General features: G+C 41.9%; 1 protein-coding gene across 1 annotated transcript in view; it reads right to left on the minus strand.

Moving 5' to 3' along the window:
- Nucleotides 1–986: 986 nt before the first annotated feature.
- The window catches only part of gabbr1b (gamma-aminobutyric acid type B receptor subunit 1b), a 235,593-nt gene continuing 220,885 nt past the window's right edge, over nucleotides 987–15,694 (minus strand). The window contains exon 24 of the mRNA XM_089023383.1: nucleotides 987–5,630. Within this exon, the coding sequence (XP_088879509.1) occupies nucleotides 5,343–5,630 (288 nt within the window). The 3' untranslated portion in view covers nucleotides 987–5,342. The remainder of the gene's footprint in view (nucleotides 5,631–15,694) is intronic.

Consider the following 15,694-nt stretch of genomic DNA (forward strand, 5'->3'; position numbering starts at 1 on the left):
CGGGCCAGACCTGACGACGATGTAGTGGCGAGGGAACTTCCTGGAATACTCCGACAGCGACGGTAGCGTGAGAGTGGCTTTTATAGCCAGAAGGCACAATCAAGGGAATTGAACACAGGTGCGGGAGCCCGGGTGAGTCAGGAGGGGAGGGGCCGTCTACAGGGAGCAGCGGAGGAGGTGACGGGAGGGGAGGGGCGCGCTCAGGACGGCGACGACGATGTGACACAAATAAAGCAATCAACAAACAAACACATAGAGGAATATATAGTGAATAAAAGAACAAATAGTAAATAAAAACAAAAAAGAAAATAAGCAAATAAATAAATTAAACAACCAACAAAAACAAACAAACAAACAAACAAACAAAACAAACAAACAAACCAATAAACAAATTAAAAAACAAACAAAATAAATCAACAATAAATATACATGTAAACAAACATGAATAAAACAAATAAACAAATTAAAACAAATAAACAGACAAACAAACAAAAAATAACAAATACATAAAGCAATCAACAAACACATAGATGAACATATATAGTGAGTAAAAGAACAAATAAATAATATACAAAAAAGACAAAATAAACACACAAATAAATTGAACAACCAATCAAAACAAACAAACAAAAAACGAAAAAGCAAACAAAACCAAAAAAACAAAACAAAACAAGCAAGCAAACAAAACAAACATACCAAAACAAACACACAAACAAAAACAAACAAACACACAAACACACACGCGCAGGCACGCGCACACACACACACACACACACACACACACACACACACACACACACACACACACGCACGCACACGCGCACACACACACACGCACACGCACACGCACACACACACACACACACACACACACACACACACATTTTGTTTTGTGAGTTTCCATGACACCACTCTAATTTTTCAAAACAACACCGGCATGGTTGTGGGTTGAAATGGAAAGGCAATAAGTCACCAATTGATCAGATATTACAGCATATAAATATAATTTTAATAGTGTACCACGTGAAATACAGCTCAGAAATGCCAGAAAGTCCAACGTTCTTATTTACATCACTTGCCGTATTTACAATCACTGTGCGTTTTCTCATGTACAACAATGACACGGGTCACAGGATTAACTGTGAACATCCTTTTTTTTTTTGAAAGACAAACATTGAATAGATTGAATTACATATCAAATTTGAGAGGATCAAGCAGGAACAAGATGCCCACGTTTCAATGATTTGTACACCTGCAGCTGAAAGGGTTGCTCTTTATTTACGTTTTCCCGTCACATCGCCCATGCTGCAGATCAAGGTTTTTGACCATAAACGGAAGAGAGACATCCTTGCGTGACCGAGAGAGACCACAGTACTAGGGGTTTACGAACCCCTTGGCTTACGAACTTTTCGGTTTACGAACATTACATTTATGAAAATTTTACCTTGGCATGCGAACTTTTTTCATACACGGAGCTGCCTCAATGAGTGATGTGTCGTTAGCGTACGAGCCGTTCTTCTAACAACAAAATGGCAGCCGACTTTTTTGTCCTCTATTCCCCGCCCCCAGTCTTCGGTTAAAGCCACGCGATTGGTCAAGAACTCAGCAGTGAGGGGAGGTGGTTTAAACATTAAAGAGACAGGCAGACGACAGTTAGAGTTTCAACTTTGATAGTTCAAAGGCAAAGGCAGAGTGTAGACTGCAAGGTTAAAATATCCCATCAATCAGGCTCCACAAACAACCCACACAAGCCACTTGATGCAAAAAGCTATCAATCCAGCTCAACAGAACTCAAATGATGAGGAACTAGATGCAAGTGTTTAATGCTGATGAAACTGGCCACTCCATTCCATCAAGCCATCAACGACCATCACAAAGGTAAATAAAACAACTTTATTATATAGTTATGTCTATTTCTTATAATACCATAGCACATTTATTATACACAAATAAATAAGGTCTATTTTGTGTAGTTTTAAGGTTTAGAAAATTAGAAAGTAGAAAATTGTTTTACGGGGACTTGGGAACGGATAATTCTCATTTTAATGGTTTCCTATGGGAAATTAATGTTTGGGATACACACTTCGCCTTACGCACTCTGTCTGGGAACCAATTAAATTCGTAAGCCAAGGTATCACTGTATTAATACACACCAAGTTGTCTGTACAGAAGTGAAAACGCAGCAGCACACGCACACCAAACATGGCGTAATTCAATAGGGGTGGCTCCAAAAAATTCTGTGTTCAGCCCAACCATCAATATTCATGCTAACTCATTGATGACAACATTTGACAGATTTATGGATTGATTGGATGAGGTTGGATTTTTTTTTGTGGGGATGTCAGAAATGTGGGATTAAAAAAATGCCTTATTAATAAACCTAGGGGTGAATGTATCCTCCGTTTTCATTTTTATGCTGGGTTTGAGCCAGATGTTCCCGTTTTTCTTTTCAAAATGAGTGTGTTTGGAAGTGAGAGTAAAATGTAGGAAGAGCCTCAATTTTGAGCAAAGTCAACAAAAAAGTGACCTTTGGGTTTCGGTTTTGAATCAAAGTGCACAGCAGTTATACGAAATGAGTTCCGAATGAAACAAAGGCACATAAGGCCTTCAAGCGCTGGTCAGTATGTATTTATTGTATTGTATTTTCTACAGCCGCCCCCATTTCAAGCTCATATAACTCCAGATCCATATAATTTAGGCATTAACTTTTTTTCTGATGAAAGAAGATAGTCTAAGGTTTCTTATGCTATATAAATCAGTCTGTATTGTAATGTACTGTATTTTGTACAGCCGCCCCCATTTCAAGTTCATATAACTCCAGATCCATATAATTTACGAATTATCTATTTTTTTCTGATGCAAGAAGAGCGTGTAAGGTTTCTCACATTGCATTGAATGTTTATGTAGTCCTAAATCTCAATAGTCTGTTGGTCCTGGAATTCGAGTTAAAATGACAAAAACCCTGGCACTGGAGTGGACACATTTTTGCACATGTCTGGCAGTGAAAGAGTTACATAAAAACTTATCCTGGAACTGTAAAGTGACCTTGAGAGTTTTGAAAGGCGCTTATATATGGAATGTATTATTATTACTATTATTATTATTGTTATTATTTACGAGATGAACATGGAGAGGTTTAAAATCACCTAACGATTACATCACATTGCTCCGATAAGAGATACACATTTAACCCTTTCCGGCATGGCGGTTACGACAGTGGACAGCTTATTAAGTGATCAGGTGATATGGCGTATGAATGCATTACATATACAGGTAACATCCGACTTACGACCGCGAGTTACGACCACCTGTACTTACGACCATGACCTCCAGACCCTTTTTTTTAACAGCACTGCTGCGGTGGCAGCCCAGCAACGCTGTTGAGATTTGCACCGTGTTTGCGATGCATTTGGTAGAATAAAAACTTGAGATGGTCCTTCTTGTTTAGATCGAACAAGTAGGATGTTTATTTGCCGGAGCACAGAGAGAAACCGCTTCTTTCAGCATTGAGAACTATTTTTTTAATCACTGTCAAAGGCCCATATGTAGCGTTGTGGCTGCGTTGCCAGACCCCCTCAACATTCAGCATTATGCCTCATTTATCTTAACAGAGAATATTACAGCATTGCACAAAATGAGGGTACAAAATAACTGTTTCTTAACAAACGCGTACAACAATTTTGGCCAGGTATTAGTGGTTGTTTTTGACTCCTTTTAAAAATTTTAAGCTGAAAAGAAAAAAAAATGTACAGTGATACCTTGGTTTACAAACCCCTTGGCTTACGAACTTTTCGGTGTACGAACGGTAAATTTATGAAAATTTTAACTTGGCATACGAACAATTTTTCGGGATACGTACGGAGCACCACAACGAGTGATGTGTCGTTCGCGAACGAGCCAGTTCTCCAAACTATTCCTATTCCCCGCCCCCAGTCTTCGGTTAAAGCCACGCGATTGGTCAAGAACGCAGCAGTAAGAGGGTGGGTGTTACAGACAGAGAGAGAGAGTGAGGCCGTTTTCAAGAAAAGAAAATGCAGACGACTTTTTTTTGTCCACTATTCCCTGCCCCCAGTCTTCGGTTAAAGCCACGTGATTGGTCAAGAACGCAGCAGCGAGGGGGGGTTAAACATTAAAGAGACAGGCAGACGACAGAGAGAGTGAGAAAAGGGAATAAAAGTAAATACAATTAAAACAGTGAAATTTGGACTCGTTTCAACTTTGATAGTTCAAAAGCAGAGTGTAGACTGCCAGGTTAAAATATCCCATCAATCAGGCTCCACAAACAACCCGCAAAAGCCATCGGTACACTTGATGCAAAAAGCTATCAACCCAGCTAAACAGAACACAATTGATGAGGAACAAGGTAAAATTATCGCAGAGAAAGCACCTACGAGGGATCATTCCTCAAGATGGTGAAAGAAGGTTACGTTCCTCATCAAGTGTTTAATGCTGAGGAAACCGGCCACTCCATTCCATCAAGCCATCAACGACCATCACAAAGGTAAATAAAATGACTTTAATATACTGTAGTTTATTTCTTTAATTATAATACCATAGCACATTTATTATACATAAAATAAGGTATATTTTGTGTAGTTTTAAGGTTTAGAATATTAGAAAGTAGAAAATGATGTTTTATGGGGACCGGGGAACGGATTACGCTCATTTTAATGGTTTCCTATGGGAAATAAATTTGTGGAATACACCCTTTCTGCCTGACACACACTGTCTGGGAACCAATTAAGTTCGTAAACCAAGGTATCACTGTAGTTAGAATACAATACAATACACATGTATATGTATTGACTGTAGTTAGAAGTGAAACTTTCAAATCCAACCAGAAATCCTTTGCTGCTCTCAGCATCATTTGGCAACAAGGATTTTGGGTGCAAGTGAAAGCTCTCCGGAACTTGCTGTATTTTGTCCCCTTAAAAAAAAACACCATATTTTTAGACTGGTGCTACCAACGCGCCAAAAAACAACAACACAATATTTAACCCCTTCATTCACTCGGTAATCTGGTGATGATTGATTAGCTGTCCACTGTAGTCATCGCTGTGCCTGAAAGGGCAAAATTTGCTGAAGGAGAAATGGGGCAAAAACCCGACGACCACGAAAATCTCAGCAAAATCCATGGTCCAAAGGGGGATAAGATTAACACAGTCAAAGATGGAATACTTTCCATGACACACCGGTAGGATATGACGGATGCAAAATTGCATTTCACGAAATGCGTGTCTCTGTCCCGCATCCGAGACATTTTTTTTACACGTGCTGCGCCTTATGGAGGTCCATTAAACATTTACAACAAATCTCAAGAAAACACTCAGTTTACGTTCACTTCATTTGTAGAGCATCTGAAGCCTGCTGGTGTGACAGTTATTGCGGCTGATTTTGTTGTCGGGCTGGTAGAGGCTGGAAGAATTGCCAAAGGACGGAGGGACCGCATGTAGGTCAGAAGTTGGTGCTGGGTACCCTGGCGGCGGAGCCAATGATCTGGGGTCAGTGGGGTGGATGCCCAGCGGGGGGGTGTTATGGTTTTGATTGGAGACAGTGGATGGTCTTCTCCGTGATCGAAGCGCCTGCCGTTCTGACAGCTGGTTCCTCAACTCTGAGACACGTTCTTCTTTCTGAGGGCACATTGAAGGGATTGATTTTTTTTTTTTTTTCAAAACCAATTGTCACAAAGTCACCAAGTCACATATGATATTAGAATTTTATTTGGTCATCATTAATCACGGATTGTAAATCAATGTAAGTTTTTATACCCTAATTTCAGTTGCCTCACTGGGCTTAGCATGAATATTGATGGTTGGGCTGAACACAGAATTTTTTGGAGCCACCCCTATTGAATTACGCCAGGTTTGTGCGTCATGGATTGTAAATCAATGTAAGTTTTTATACCCTAATTTTAGTTGCCTCACTGGGCTTTGATGAGAAATCACAAATCTTAAGGATCAAAAACTAAAAAAATATCACGAGTGCTTTCAAAAATCAGCTACAGTAAAGTCTTGTTATATCGATATCGGTTATATTGATAATACTGCTTATTACGACACTATTTTCATTTCCCGTGCACATTTCTAGTCTTTTTATGTATAATTAGTTCAGTTTAGTACTATTCATGGTTATTACGATAATCCGGTTACTACGGTGCTCCTTTTCATCTCCCGCCGGCCATTTTGCTATGTTTATATCGATACACGCCATCGGTCGCGCCATTGGTCGACTTGGTCACGTGACTTGGTCACGTGACCAAGAAACACGCAGTACGATAAATGCAAAACACCAATAAAAATGACTTCACGTCACGCCGAGACGTCTTGCATTGCTGAAGAATCCAAACAATGGCTTCAGATTCGGAGAATATGCTTTCTTGTTACACATCCATTCATGGATATGATTCAAATACAGAAGAGAAAGAGTAAAGCATACATGTTTGCAATCGATTAAAGATTTACTGTACTGTACTGTATACTGTATCCTATGGAGCCTGAGTGCCCTCTACTGGCGGCTTTCGGATGCAACACGGTTCTCAGACAAAACATGCATACATAATGTACAGTAAGATGTAAGCGTTGCAGTTTCCCTGTTGCAGTGTTACTGTATGTACATGCCCACTACTGTATATGGATGCAATCGTTTTTGCAACAATGTTTAGTTTTCATTCCATACTGTATTAAAGATCCCCCAGTCACGTAACCAGCTTCCGTGTTTATCCTGTCGACGCAAGCACAATAAAAAAAACTAGCGATTGGCCGAGACTGTTGATAGCTCACAGCTTTCATTACTACTGGTCGGTCTTTTTAATAACAAAACGTAGCCGTTATCACATCCAGATAGAAACAAGAGCTGTTGTTACGTCACAGCTGCGCGGCGGCATTCTATTCAGGCACTCTCTCGAACCCCGTTGTCGGGTCCTCCCAAGCCCCTGTCACGTAACCAGCTTCCGTGTTTATCCTGTCGACGTGAGCACATAAAAAAAACTAGCAGCATAGCTTATATACAGTACTGTTGTTTGACACCAATTAAACCATGGATTTAATAGAAGAATTGTGATATCCGAACAACGTACAAGGCAATCGTGGCTGTGGAGGACAAGCAAATCCTTCATCGCAAAAGAGTTTGACGTGTGTGTTGCTTTGTGTAAGCGGGTTCGGTAAATGATACAACTTCTGGATAGAGTTGAGGTTCTTTATTAGGACGGCTGTGTTGGTTGGAGGGAGAAGGCAATTGACATGTGTCGCTCTCGTAGGCTCTCATCAGACTGACTTGCAGCAGCGCGCATGCTCCTTTGATCTAAAGCCAGGCATCACTAGTAGAACATGCAAATACGATTTGCTCATATCATTACATCTCCCTTTCTTAATGGAATTATTTACTTTTAACAAATGTAATGAATTTAATTATGTCAGTAATTAGCAACCTTAAACTTGAATAAAGTATTTCTAAATTTTGCAACCATAAATGAAACATCCACATGAAACATTCACACCATTTTTTTTTTTCACCATGATCACTTAGAAAAACATGTTAAATGGTTTCAATCAGTCTCTCAGGTGGTTTCACTTTCCTTGAGGATTTTCGGATAGCATGTCCTGGATTTAGAGGTGTTACAATAGTCTCTGTTACAGTCTCTGTTCGTTGACTTGCTATGGTTGGTTCTTTGAGAAGATCTCGGCGGTTTCTTCTTAAAACAGCACCTTCCTCTGTCTGAATGTTGTATGACCTTGGTTGGACCTGACGCAGAACAGTTCCTTTCTGTGACCATGTGTCTGTTTTGTCTTTGTACCGTACTTGGTCACCGGTGTGTAGTTCAGGTAGGTTCCGTGTTCCTCTGTCATGGTAGAACTTTTGTTTTTGTTTCTGTTGTTCTTTCATCTTCCTCACTTTCTCCCCTTCCTTTGTCTTTAGCAGGTTTTCCGGGATGGGTAAGTTGGATCTCAGCACGCGTCCCATGAGTAGCTGGGCCGGGGACATACCACACTCGAGCGGCGTTGTGCGATACACCAGCAAGCTCTGGTAGAAATCCGTTCCACTGTCTGTTGCCTTGTACATCAGTCTTTTCACAGTCTTGACAGAACTTTCCACCAATCCATTGGATTGTGGAAAATGTGGACTTGAGGTTATGTGTTTAAAGTCCCACTCCTTTGCAAATTTTCTGAACTTCTCATTGGCGAATTGTGGACCGTTATCAGAAAACACTTGGTTTGCAATCCCGTTTCTAGCAAATATGGCCTTCATGCATGTTATCACTGCTTCTGCTGTTGTAGCTTGCAGTCTGCAAACTTCTGGATACAGGGAGTAGTAGTCTGTGACCAAAAGATAATCTTTACCTTGACACGAAAACAGGTCAGCACCCACCTTCTGGTATGGTCTTTCTGGTGCTTGGTGTGGGTGTAGTGGCTCTGCCGGTTGATTTGCTTGATATTTGAGGCAAATTGTACATCTCGACACTTGATCTGTGATGTCTTGATTCATTCTAGGCCAGAACATCAGCTGTCGTGCTCTTTTCTTGCACTTTTCAATTCCAAGATGTCCTTCATGGATCTTTTTGAGCATTTCACTTCTCAAAGTCTTTGGAATGACAATCTTACTGCCTTTGTATATGATGTCATCCACTACAGATAACTCCATCCTGTAGTTCCAATATTCTGCTGCGTCTGGTGAACAATTTTGTTTCACTTCGGTTTAAGGTTGGTACAAATCCAAGTCCTTTCTTGATTATTGGTTGGTTCTTAACACCAGCGATTCATCTTAAAATCACACCTCTCTTCTGAATTGTATGCCTTGTTGGACTGATGATAAGGTACCTTTTTACATGTGTCTTTTTTATTTTACCGATTGCACCGATGATGTTCAGTAGTTCTGTTACCCTAATGTAGAACTTTTGTTTTGTGTTTCATTCAAGCTTCACCTACTAGTCTTGGGTTTCCGAAATCGGAAGTGATCTGATCCCATAGTATGGCGAATACATACCACGAGTTGAGTTCCGCACAATCTGTAGAAATCCGTATCAGTTGCTTTATGTTTTACATATCGTTACAGGTTCCATTATTCTGGGAAATTGACTTGAGGTTATGATAAAGCCACTCCTTGCAATTTTCGAATTTCATGGAATGTGGACCTAGAGACATGATAACCCTTTCAGAAATACTGACGAACAATAACTTAGATCGATTAAAGTTCAGAGCAAACTAGAAACAGGAATAAGAGTCAGAGACAAAGAAAATACTTAAAGAAAACAGGAGACAACATACAGGAGGATTAACGCTGAAGAGAGAACTGACAGAAATTCTGAATTGAGCAATTAATACAACTTGATAGTATGATGATTATAAGCAGAACAGAGTGATTTTTCTCAACTATAAAACAAGAGACTCAGGAATTTTACATTTCATTAAAAAAGCTAGAAACAAACTAAGAACTAAAAAGTACACAAAAGGAAGCACGAGTTCAAGACTGGAGTCTGGGAAACTTTTGTATGACTGGTGACAGTTTTAGAATTGTACAATGATCAATGATATCCGGTTTGTTCAGACAGTAAGAGCACTTTGATCGTAGGCAATGCAGGAGACGAGTGACTAAGCTCGATGATCACCAGAGCCTGGGACACATGGCAAAGTGGATGAGTGTCAGAGAGACATCAGTTTTCGGGTGAGAGACGAGATCATAAAACGGTTGAGCCGACACGATTCGCTGTGCGACGAAGTCATTAGTGTAGAAGACAAGAATGAAGGGCTTTGACAGTCCCACGATTTTGTTTCTAAGAAATTGATGAAACTCGCAGGAGTACCAAGCTACAGTCTTTAATGTGCATAAGTTCGGCATTGTCTGTAGCGAGCAATGCAGAGTTCCGCTTGTGAGGTAAGACGCACAAGCCCCTGGATGACGGAGAATTTGATGGTTTTTCTGGATATGATTTTAGGTTCCTCTGAGTCATCCTATATTCCATGCCTTTTCATGTAATTCCATTGCTTATTTATGGCAGATAGTTGTCTCATGGGGCCAATTTTTAGGTCAGCCAAATTTTCCCTGAAGTTTCATCCCTTAAACCGTGATTTTTTGACGATGAGCCTTGGCTGTTTTCTAACAGACACTGTTCGTGGGTCTGGCGAACGTCATGCTTGGAGACCCCAGAAAATGAATATGAGTACCTAGGAATGTTTTATCAGCTTCAGTTGCTTTTTATGGTTGAGCTTTCACCTCGTATGGAACTCGTGGACCCAATGAGAGTCATCCATGATGATCAACTCCTCAATGCCATGTTCATGTGCAGTTTTGGATAAACTTCAGGTAAGCATCCAGACGTGCTAGCTCTGCATGGCAAGGATGTTGAAGACATAGGCGGACTTGCTAAGCCAGTTCTTTGCCAAAACTGAAGAAGCATTGGCTCGAAATACTCCTTGAAATCAGTGCATATTCAGATCATATTGAAGTGGCCTAGGCTTGTTAGAGTACGATAGCCTATCGAATTGCCATTTTTTTGTCCACGACAACAAGGACTGCCCGCAGTCGTCATCAGATGTTTATTCATTCTCCATGTTGTCAGGACAGAGTTTATGGCGCTTTGAAGGCCAATGGGATTTCCGCGGAGTTACTGGTGGCACACTTGTTCCACTCTCAGGTGTTCTCCGGACGGAGCCAACCTGAAACAACATGCGGCTTTTGATCGTGCAGACTCTTTTTGATCCTACTAAATCTCTTCACAGGTGGTCTAAGCCGCAATCCAGTGACCTGACTTCCTTGGAATGATGAAAGATGTTAGTATTGGCCTTCTGTGGCATTCAAGCTTTCTTTATTGGCATGCTTAACCAGCATAAGCTTACTTCTATTTGCTTATATTTGTCGGCCGATCTTCATGAAAAGTCCATCCACAATTCCTCTTGCCAGTATGCATCTTAATTTGATGAATGTCGTTCATTTCAGCTAGTGTCGAACCTTTCTTCTTGATCTTTTCATCTTCCACATTCTCGCATAATGATCATTCACATCTCCGTTCATGTCTTGGTTCTGCACAAGAGCAGGTTGCTCGCTTGGTAGCTGTTTCCTTGTGGTCTTAGTGTGGTTTTGAACAACAACGATCAGCTATTTTTGGCGTTCATTTGAGGCTGGCGTCATCTCTTTACAGGAGGTGTTTGTTGAATGGTACTCTGTGAACTGAGGAGGTTCATCAAGGGAGGGAACTGATGGAAGCTCTGGGAGGGAGTCAAGGACAGATGTGTCTGAAGGGTTTACTTGGTTGAGCAGGGAGTCAAAGTGCTCTGCCCAGCGCTCAAGTATTAGCTGTTTGTCCTTCAGTAGTACAGAACCGTCTGCAGATTTAACTGGGACAATGTGTTGTCTTCGTGGGCCGTGCAGGGATTTTACAGCATCATAGAAGGCGTGTGTGTTGTTGTTGTCTGCATGCCTCTGGATTTCTTGGGCCTTGCTGAGCCACCACTTGTTCTCCATCATCCTCAGCTGTTTCTGTGTTTCACCACGGATGGCCTTGTAGTGAGAGAGGAGAAGTGGAGAATGAGGGTTGGAGAGAAGTGTGGTATGGGCTTTGCGCTTGGCTTCCAGAAGCTCCTGTATGGCAGCTGAGCTGTTATCGAACCAGTCTTGATGACGTTTCTGAGTGAAGCCGATGGTCTCAGAGGCAGCTTGATGAATTGTTGTCCTCAATTTTTTCCACCTGCTTTCAACATCAAGGTCACCGTTACTGGTGTCGTTGTCCAGGCTGGCAAGTCCCTCTGCCAGCTTGTGGCGATAGCTGGCTGCACATTCTGGGGACTCCAGGGCCCTGGTGTTAAGACGCCTTTGGGGTTGCTGTTTCTTATGAGGAGGTCGAATTCTCAGCTTGAGCCTGGACTTGATCAGTCGATGATCAGTCCAGCATTCAGCCCCACGCATGGCCCGCGTGATGCAGACATCATTTTGGTCCCGTTGCCTTGTGATGATGTAGTCCAGTAAGTGCCAATGTTTGGACCTGGGGTGCATCCATGATGTGATGTATTTCTTTTTCAGTTGAAAGATGGTGTTAGTTACAATCAACTGATGCTCAGAGCACAGAGTGAGGAGTCGGAGGCCATTGCTGTTTATTTTCCCCGTCCCGTGCCTTCCGATTACTTGTTTCCAGAGCCTGGCATCAGTACCTACTCGGGCATTGAAGTCACCCATCAGAACAAGTTTATCAGAGGCAGGGATTTTGGATATGGTAGCATCCAGGGACTCGTAGAAGGCATCTTTGGTGTTATCGTCAGCATCCAAGGTGGGAGCATAGGCGCTGATTAAAGTTGCGAAGCGACCTTTTACCAGGGGAATACGCCAGGTCATAAGCCGTTCACTGATGCCTTGGGGGGACTCAGGGATGTTACTGAGTAAGCTGCTTTTCACAGCAAAGCCAACTCCATGGAGTCTTCGCTCATTCTCTGGGAGACCCTTCCAGAAGAAGGTGTAACCTTCACCAACTTCTGTGAGTGAATCCTCGCCTGAGAACCGAGTCTCACTGAGTGCGCCAATATCGATGTTGTACCTTCTCAGCTCATGTGCGATGAGGGCAGTTCGTCTCCGAGGTCTCTCCATCCCGTCTCGAGCATCGAGGAGGGTGCGAACATTCCAGGAAGCCAGGTTCATAGTCATGGGTTTGATTATATTTCGTTTTCGACCGCAGAGGGGGGATGCCTTGGTGGCTGCGGTGGGCCACCCAGGTGTGGTGGAACAAGCAATGTTTAGGTCACCTTTTCTAGACCCTTCCCCTATAAGGGGTGAGCAGTGCGGACCCTGAATAGGGCTGCTCAGACGCACAGGATGCTGCCGAAGGATAATGTTGCTCCATCCCATCTTCGCAACGACCATCAATCCTGTACCGCCCCTGTGTAGGAATCAAGCTAGAAGCTTCCAGTCACATCCATGACCTGCCCCCGTCACTTTATCCTATCGCCAGTGGACTTATATGGTGGAAGCTGAAACCTGCGCTACTAGTGGATTTAGTGTGAGGGACGGGGCGCGCAATTCCTTCCCCCACATACTTGGCCGCACCCACTGTATTCCAGTGGCAAGAGTGAAGACTCGAGACGACCTTCAGGTGAGTGCGGTTGCAAGGGGCTGCCGGTGGTCCGATCTGTTGGACTCCGCCTACGCCTACCCCCGGGTGCGGATTTGGGATCACTCTTTGTCTGGCCTCTACCCTCCGACCTGTTCGGCTTGGGTGACCCTGCCAGGAGTACAAGACTCCAGCCGACATAGCTCTCGGGGTCACGGAGACGCGCAAAGTGCCTCACCACGATAAGGTGGTGATCCCAGTCGAGGCCAACCCACCACACAACCACCACACTTATTTTTTTTTAAGGTTAGTAATATAAATTTGATAATTAGTTTTATTAACGGCGGGTTGTGAGGGAAAGGATTGTGTGCGAGGCCTAAAACACTACGCAGGGATGTCTTTGAAAAGCCAGGACATGAGACGTATTTTTGGTCTCGGCCTGATCTTCATGAAATCAGTCTCTGAAATGACATTCACATTGGCTCCAGTATCCAATTTGAATTTTAGATGAATGTTGTTCACTTTCAGCGTAGTGATCCAATCTCTTTCTTCTCTTTCATCTTTTACAGCATTCACATAAAGTTCCTCCACTTCATAATGATCATCTACTGCATCTACCTTGCCTTTCATGTCTTGGTTCCTGCAGCAACGAGCATAGTGATTTGCTTTGTCGCAGTTTTTACATATTTTCCCATATGCTGGACATTGCTTTGGGGGATGTTGCGTACCACAACGAGTACAAGATTTTTGTTTGAGTATCCTATTTTTGTTGGGTTGTCTCACTCTTGCTTTGATCTCAGCAGTCTTGTTTTTGTTGAATCTGTGTGCATTTCTTTCCACTGCATCCACGTTGCAGCTAGAATCATTTAGCAACTCTTTAGCCTGTGATTTAACAGTCTCAGCGGCTCTACACAGTGCTAAGGCTTTTTCCAGGTCCAGATCTGATTCTCTGAGTAGCCTTTCTCTCAGTTTATTATCTGTAATGCCACACACTATTCTGTCTTTGATCAGTGATTCTGTTAATCCACCGAACTCACATGTCTTTGATCTGTTTCTCAGCTCATTTGCATATTGGTCAATAGTTTCTCCAACTGTCTGTACACATGTGAAGAATCTGTGCCTTTCAAACGTCACATTGCGTTTCGGAATGCAGTAAGCTTCAAACTTTTCCATTATTTTTGACAGCTTCATTTTGTCATCCTCAGCATCAAATGTGAAGTTATTGTAGACCTCTAGAGCTTCCTCTCCCACAACGTGCAAAAACATGGATGCTTTCATCTTTGAATGGCTTTCATCAGCTCCAATTGCAGACAAATACAGTTCAAAACGTTGCTTAAATCTCTTCCAATTTTCAGCCACGTTACCTGTTAGCTGCAGAGCTGTGGGTGGACGTAAAGCTTCCATTTCTGCCGTTTTCTGCCGTGGGTTGTGCTCAATGTCTTTCCTCCGTGGAATCTTTCGTTCCAAGTCCTTTTATCGTCCTCTTGTCTTCCAGACCACTTCTGACACCATGTGTTGCTTTGTGTAAGCGGGTTCGGTAAATGATACAACTTCTGGATAGAGTTGAGGTTCTTTATTAGGACGGCTGTGTTGGTTGGAGGGAGAAGGCAATTGACATGTGTCGCTCTCGTAGGCTCTCATCAGACTGACTTGCAGCAGCGCGCATGCTCCTTTGATCTAAAGCCAGGCATCACTAGTAGAACATGCAAATACGATTTGCTCATATCATTACAACGTGCGGCATCAACGTAAGTTATGTAAACGTTGCAGTTTTGGTTTTTCATCCATGTACAGTATTTAATTGTGTTGCATCCAGATATCTTTACTGCTTGCAAGAATCACTGTTTTTCATATGATTGTACATGCTGGCGTTCGTGGCTTCGTGTGAATAGAACTTGAGGATTTAGCATTGGTTGGTTGCATTTTTGAAAGGAAATAGTCATTAAAAAAGTGTAAAGACGTTTTTATTTTATGCACAATTTTATTTTTCACTTCACTACTCTACAAAAAACATGTTAGATACGCAATCCATGAACCCAATGATAAAATTACATGCCAGACCAAAGATCCCCCATTTACGTATCCCCCCCCCCCCTCTTTAATGCAGTTCGGCGCAGGATCGGATATATCGATAGTACGGTTGTATCGACAATTTTTCCGACTCCCGAGAATATCGATATAACGAGACTTTACTGTATATAAAGACAAACAAACAAACAAATAAATGAACTAACAAAAAACAAACAAACAAGCAGATCAATGAATAAAACTACCAAATTACAAAATTACTAAAGGATTACTAAATAACTTAAGACAGGTAAATAAATATACAGTAAAGTCTCGTTATATCGATATTCAAGGGAGTCCGAAAAAATATCGATATAACCGGGAGTATCGATATATTCGACCCCGTTTGCATGTAATTTTCTCCGTGCGTGCATAGAAATAGTCTCAATATAACCGGGACTATCGATATATCCGATATCGATATAACGAGACTTTACTGTATCAACAAACTAAATAAATAAACAAGCAAATAAACGGCATCAAAAAATTAAACAAATAAATATACATATAAAAAACATACACAGCAAACAAGCAAACAAACAAAAAACAAACAAACAAACAGACAAACAAGCAAACAAACAAGTAAACAAACTAACAAAC

This window comes from Hippocampus bargibanti, linkage group LG20 (genome assembly GCF_051943395.1).
Source record: "Hippocampus bargibanti isolate YZ-2025 linkage group LG20, ASM5194339v1, whole genome shotgun sequence".
Classification (NCBI taxonomy): Eukaryota; Metazoa; Chordata; class Actinopteri; order Syngnathiformes; family Syngnathidae; genus Hippocampus; species Hippocampus bargibanti.